Raw genomic sequence first — 7,035 nt, forward strand, 5'->3', positions numbered from 1 at the left:
CACTGTGATACAGCCTGGGTCTGTAGTGAGTCTTCTAGCACTGAGATGCAGTGCCTTAGACCGCTGTGATACAGCCTGGAATCAAACCAGGGTCTGTAGTGACTCCCCTAGCACTGAGATGCAGTGTCTTAGATGGCTGCGCCACTCTGGTCCTACACATAATGCTCTGAACCCCTTGGTATTCTCCTGCATGTCCTTCATCGTTTCTCTGCGTTTGCTTCCCTATGTGTATGTACCTACATGTATGTATTTATGTGGGGATTGCATACCTTAATGCATACCTTTTACATTTTTTACATTTACGTCATTTAGCAGACGCTCTTATCCAGAGCGACTTACAGTAGTGAATGCATACATTTCATAAAAAAAATTTCTCCATACTGGTCCCCCATGGGAATCGAACCCACAACCCTGGTGTTGCAAACACCATGCTCTACCAACTGAGCCACACGGGACCGTGTGTGTGTGTGTGTGTGTGTGTGTGTGTGTGTGTGTGTGTGTGTGTGTGTGTGTGTGTGTGTGTGTGTGTGTGTGTGTGTGTGTGTGTGTGTTGCATAATGTTGCATACCTTAATGTGTACCTTTGCGTGTAACCATGCATATGTACACTGCAAGCACAGCTGACTAGCTATATGGTCCCCCCCCCCCAACCATTTGGATTATCTAACCCATACACATCTAGGATCCCTCTAAATCTTTTTGTTTGTTTCAGTCTTTCCCTTTACATTCGTTCCCTCTCTCCACCCTTCCCCATCTCTACCAGACGCCCTTCTCTCCCTTGCTCCTCTCTCACTACGTTTCTGTTTATTTAGGGAGACTGACTCTGGGCGACTGATATGGAAGCCGGAACCGTGACTAAGAGAGGGGGGGGGGGGGGGGGGGGGGGGGGGGTTGATGGCTCAGAGAGAGAACGAGGGAGGGGCAGTGAAGTTGACTGGGTAGCGAGACAGAGCTATAAAAGCCATTGCCGGAGCTGTCTGTGTCAGTAGCAGAGCTATAGAGAACCAAGAAGGAAGAACAGAGTGGACAGATATATTGGATCTCCACTCACACGGGCTCTACTAGGATTCAAATACTGGAGAATTGGAAACAGAAGCCAAGGCTTGACACAGCAGCTCTTTGGTACAGACACTGAGTTTCATCATCCACGACTTCGGAAGATTCTATGAGAGTTTGGTGTGTTTGTGAGAGAACTTTGCTTCACTATCAGCGAAAGAGCCTCTGACAGAAGAGGAGGCACCAAATAGAGAGAGAGGAGAACTTTGGGAAGGGAAAAAAACAACTGCTTTTCACACGTGCTTTCACACTCAGTGCTCCACACATGGCTGTTGTTCGTCCGATGCCCATGGAGACCCAGGGCTTCCACCACATGGCTGTTGTTCGTCCGATGCCCATGGAGACCCAGGGCTTCCATCACATGGCTGTTGTCCGTCAGACGCCCTTGGAGAACCAGGGCTTCCACCACGTGCTGCCTGCCCACCTGCTCTCCTCGACCATGGAGGAGTTCCCCCAGCAGCTCCCCGTCCCCAAGGGGCCCGCCCGTGGCAAGAGCCGCCCCCGTCGGCCCCGTGAGGCCCGCTTCAAGACCCAGCCCGTCACCTTCGCCGAGATCGCTGAGGTGGAGGAGGAGGGCGCCTCGCCCCTGGAGGAGGAGAGGGCGCGCCGGTCTTTCCTGCAGTCCCTGGAGAACCTTCGCTGGAGCACGCAGGCGCTCTACTGCCCGACGACCGGCCGCCGCACGGCCACACCCCCACAGCGAAGCCTGGACTCCAGTGACTCTGACACGGCCCAGTGAGGGGCGGAGCCTGAGGAGAAATAGAACGTGTACGCCGCCTTCCTGGCACTGACACATGCCCCCTTTTCCCTCCAATGAACTGAACTCGACTGATCTCCAAGCTGCTCCTGTGTATATAGAGGCCATTCTCCTTGAAAATATATGTTTCTACATACAAATATACTGTATATTAGCATATCGATATACACTGAGTATACAAAACATTAAGATCACCTGCTCTTTCCATGACAGACTGACCAGGTGAATCCAGGTGAAAACTATGATCCCTTATTGATGTCACTTGTTAAATCCACTTCGATCAGTGTAGATGAAGGGGAGGAGACAGGTTAAAGAAGGATTTTTAAGCATTGAGACAATTGAGACATGGATTGTGTATGTGTGCCATTCAGAGGGTAAGACAAAACATTGAAGGGCCATTGAACGGGGTATGGTAGTAGGTGCCAGGCGCACCGGTTTGTGTCAAGAACTGAAACACTGCTGGGATTTTCACGCTCAACAGTTTCCCGTGTGTATCAAGAATGGTCTACCACCCAAAGGACATCCAGCCAACTTGACACAACTGTAGGAAGCATTGGAGTCAACATGGGCCATCCTTTATTTACTAGGCAAGTCAGTAGAGACCATGCCCTGACTAATTGAGGCTGTTCTGAGAGCAAGGAAGGGGGAGGGGGTTCTTAATGTTTTGTACACTCAGTGTATGTGGCTATGGTATGCATTTGAATAATTTTTTGTAAAGAACTCTACCTAGTAATATATATCACTGGCTGGATTATATTGCTAATGCTTCTCAGAGAAGCTAGGGTTAGCACATTAGCTTTGACGCAGTGTTGAATACACCTCTTCAGATAGATTCCTTTTCTACTGCCGAGGACTTCAGGACAGGAGCCTTGTTTTTTTGTTTGTACCTATTATATTCTGCTTCAAGGAGATTGAAGTGTAGTCATGACCACAACAAAAATGCTCATTCAAGATTTGACTGACTAAACTCTGAAAGCATCGACCGACCACTGAAAGTGATTCAATGGTAACTAAAGTTAGGAGATACTTTGCAACGCTTTTGGCACAGCTCGTACTTCTGTGTGAAGCTCCACAGCTAGCAAACGCCTCTCATCCTTCATCTTGAAGATAGGAACAAAAAATGCTTTTCCAGACGTGAAAATATGTATTCTCTTATTTTGTTTATAACACGCCAAAACTATACATTTTATTTTGTCGTTGCCTCTTTTGACTTCTTAAGTCACTCTTGATTTCTAAGATAAATATCATTTATACATTTGTTTTACATCTATATTTGTTATGTTGTACTTTAATAAATATTTGCAAATATATCCAGTTGTTTTCTCTTTTGGTCACATGCAAACACTATAGAACTTTAGTTGCTAATACTTTACATAACATTTTGGCCTGAACGTTAGCTGAATGGTTCATATTATGATATGATATTAATCAATCTATTATATCATTATAGGATAGGATATGCAATGAGTTCTGGGACAATATTTCTGTCACTTAGGCCTCCCTTCCAGCATTGGGGAACATCCCTCTCTTTTTTTTTTAGGGGAGGGGGCACCTCCTCAGCTGTCCCTTGGAGACCTCCAGAAGACTCTCAGTTGCTGAATGACAAGTGACAAATGATAGGCCAAGCAGGTTCATCAGTGGCCATTTCACCAGTACATTACTGAGCACACAATGCTAAACTGTATTAGTCATGCACCTGCTTGATGGTTGGCGCATATATACAAAAAGTAGGCCTCCTGTTTCAAATGTAACTACAGAAAGAGAAATAGTTAGATGACTTTGTTGATGTGTGTAGTACAGGTGCAGCGACGAAAGGAAATGACAATAGAGCAACATTTTGGGATAATACTGTGTTTGTGTGTGTGTGTGTGTGTGTGTGTGTGTGTGTGTGTGTGTGTGTGTGTGTGTGTGTGTGTGTGTGTGTGTGTGTGTGTGTGTGTGTGTGTGTGTGTGTGTGTGTGTGTGTGTGTGTGTGTGTGTGTTTGTGCACTTGATTCATGTGTGTGTGTGATTATGTGTGCAGACACGTCTATACACATGCATGTTATTTTCCAATCCATACCAACGTTGTGTGAATTGGTTGTGACGCTGCTTGGTGACCCTGCTAGTGTCACGACGTCAACAGATCCAGCAGTCCAAACACAAACCACTTCCTGTCCTCCAGCCATCTCTGAGTGATGACAGCTGCATGCACATAAAATGGCCAATGTCATTCACTAAAAAAAAAAAAAAAAAAAAAAACACACACTAGTCACTGTGTTTACCATGCACTTCACTAGTTGTCATATCTCAAATAGGTTATTATTATTTTACAAGCTGATTCAAGTCTACAAACATTTGCGTCACAGATCAGAGGACAGGACTGGAGGGAGGGAGCAGGGGAGAGAGAGGAGAGAAGGAAAGAGAGATGTGTTTCTCATTTCTCGTGTCGTGGTGACAGATTGGCCACTCTAGTTCATCTCTCCATTTCTCGCCCTCCGTCTCTCACAACCTATTTTTTATACTGTTGCCGTGGAGATGGGAGAGAGAGTGATGAAAATGTGATGTACGAAAAAACGTCAGCAATATGAACTGCATCTTTCATTTTCATTCCCCCACACTTGGCTGTTGGCAACACCTCCCTCCCAGTCTGGGTACACAACACCTCCCTCCCAGTCTGGGTACACAACACCTCCCTCCCAGTCTGGGTACACAACACAGCTTCAATGACCCTGATGCTAACTGCCTCTGACATTTTGGCCAGGAGGAACCATTCCGGCACAACAACATGTTCACTTCCCTCTTTGTTAATGTTTCACAGATGGTGGCCCTCACTGTGCTGATGCATTTTGGCCGCTCGGATATTGAAATACACGAGTATAATTAACATTTTCTCTCACCCCAGGTCGTCTCCATGAACAGTTAGGTCTACTGTTTATTTGATGTGTTTGTGTTCCAATTAATAAAAAATAAAAATAAACATTTTTGTTCCGTGCAGCATTGTGGAATCATCGGTTGTTCTGATATTTGCTTATGTAACAGTCTGTTCTCTTACATAAAGAGGTCAGTTCCAGATCGAGATCAGATGGAGTCTCAGGGAGAGAGGGTGGTGGGGACAGGAGTCGTGCCAAGAAGGCAGTAAACGACAAGGCTCTCGCAGAACTCCTGCTTGTGTCATGATTATTTTGGATGGTCCGAAGGTGAGTCTCATTGAGATAGGAATCTCTAGCCCCGTTTATACCTTGTGCTAGCATGTGTCCTTTGTCCTGATGGTGCCCACATCCTGATTGTGCCCATGTTTGTAGATGTGTAGACGATCGAAATACACATTGTGAACTGATTGCGATCTGATGTTCCTGTTCAGATTTTCAATTCTTGAATTGATTTTTCTTTCTCTGAATTGACTGAATTAAAATGGAATTAACCTGAACATTGCTGTTAGAAAAACAGTTGGTAGCCTAAATACTGTAATAATTTATATTTTTGCCTAAATACTAAAATATCAATGTACATGCAAAAACACAGACGTTAAATTGCAACCCGTCATTCAGGGCAGGTGGGGAGCCCCACATGTTTAGCTGTTGCCTGTTTTGCATGTTATTTGGGCATTAAACTGTGAACTCTCCTTCCAGACTCATATTAAACATCTCCAATCCAAAATTAAATCTAGAATCGGCTTTCTATTTCGCAACAAAGCCTCCTTCACTCATGCCGCCAAACATACCCTTGTAAAACTGACTATCCTACCGATCCTCGACTTCGGCGATGTCATTTACAAAATAGCCTCCAACACTCTACTCAGCAAACTGGATGTAGTCTATCACAGTGCCATCCGTTTTGTCACCAAAGCCCCATATACCACCCACCACTGCGACCTGTATGCTCTAATCGGCTGGCCCTCGCTACATATTCGTCGCCAGACCCACTGGCTCCAAGTCATCTATAAGTCTATGCTAGGTAAAGCTCCGCCTTATCTCAGCTCACTGGTCACGATAACAACACCCACCCGTAGCACGCGCTCCAGCAGGTATCTCACAGGTCATCCCCAGAGCCAACACCTCCTTTGGCCGCCTCTCCTTCCAGTTCTCTGCTGCCAGTGACTGGAACGAATTGCAAAAATCGCTGAAGCTGGAGACTTATATTTACCTCACTAACTTTAAACATCAAGCTATCCGAGCAGCTAACCGATCGCTGCAGCTGTACATAGCCCATCGGTAAATAGCCCATCCAATCTACCTACCTCATCCCCATATTGCTCTTTTGCACACCAGTGTTTCTACTTGCACATCATCATCTACACATCTATCACTCCAGTGTTAATTTGCTAAATTGTAATTTCTTGCTACCATGGCCTATTTATTGCCTTACCTCCTCATTCCATTTGCACACACAGTATATAGACTTTCTTTTTTCTATTGTGTTATTGACTGTAGGCTTGTTTATTTCATGTGTAACTCTGTGCTGTTGTTTGTGTCGCACTGCTTTGCGTTATCTTGGCCAGGTCAGAGTTGTAAATGAGAACTTGTTCTCAACTGGCCTACCTGGTTAAATAAAGGTGAAATTAAATAAAATAAAAATCAACTAGCCAACCTGGTTAAATAAAGGTGAAATAAAATAAATAAATAAAAAATGAATACGTGCCACATACTGTACTGTTTGCAAACAATGTTAAAAAAAATAATTGAGCTAATAAAGTTAATACAAACATGGTCTCTTTTGTGTTTTTTTTAGTAAGGGAGCTCCAAAATGCAGGTGTTTCAGCCCAGCTCAGTGCTTTCTGTGGTGGTGGGGCAGCCAGCGGAAGATACAGGTGTTTCAGCCCAGCTCAGTGCTTTCTGTGGTGGTGGGGCAGCCAGCGGAAGATACAGGTGTTTCAGCCCAGCTCAGTGCTTTCTGTGGTGGTGGGGCAGCCAGCGGAAGATACAGGTGTTTCAGATCAGCTCAGTGCTTTCTGTGGTGGTGGGGCAGCCAGCGGAAGATACGGAGCGTAGGGGTTGGTAATATTCTCTAGTTGCACCATGATTGGCTCAGTGTTCTGTCACTCATGGGGACACTATGTCACTGCAAAATCTACGAGGAGAGATCGAAAGTTCAAGCCCCTTGGGTGCTGCCATAGAGTTGCATTAGAAATGCCCATCCGAGAAGGCTCAATGTCATTGGCGACAGATAAAATGACGTCAAATCACGTTATATCTACCGTAGCTTTGATTGGACTGATAATGTCCACATCATACTTTCAAAATC

General features: G+C 45.2%; 1 protein-coding gene across 1 annotated transcript; it reads left to right on the forward strand.

The window, feature by feature from the left end:
• Positions 1-967: 967 nt before the first annotated feature.
• LOC106584658 (uncharacterized protein C11orf96) lies at positions 968-3,122 on the forward strand. Its single transcript, XM_014170158.3, has one exon. The coding sequence runs from the start codon at positions 1,321-1,323 to the stop codon at positions 1,792-1,794; it is 474 nt and encodes a 157-aa protein (XP_014025633.1). The 5' UTR covers positions 968-1,320; the 3' UTR covers positions 1,795-3,122.
• Positions 3,123-7,035: the final 3,913 nt, after the last annotated feature.

This window comes from Salmo salar, chromosome 23, assembly GCF_965601325.2.
Source record: "Salmo salar chromosome 23, fSalSal1, whole genome shotgun sequence".
NCBI lineage: Eukaryota > Metazoa > Chordata > Actinopteri > Salmoniformes > Salmonidae > Salmo > Salmo salar.

What these genes read in the sequence shown, in the direction of transcription:
- LOC106584658 (XM_014170158.3), top strand. Translation starts at nt 1,321, where the DNA reads ATGGCTGTTGTTCGTCCGATGCCCATGGAGACCCAGGGCTTCCACCAC.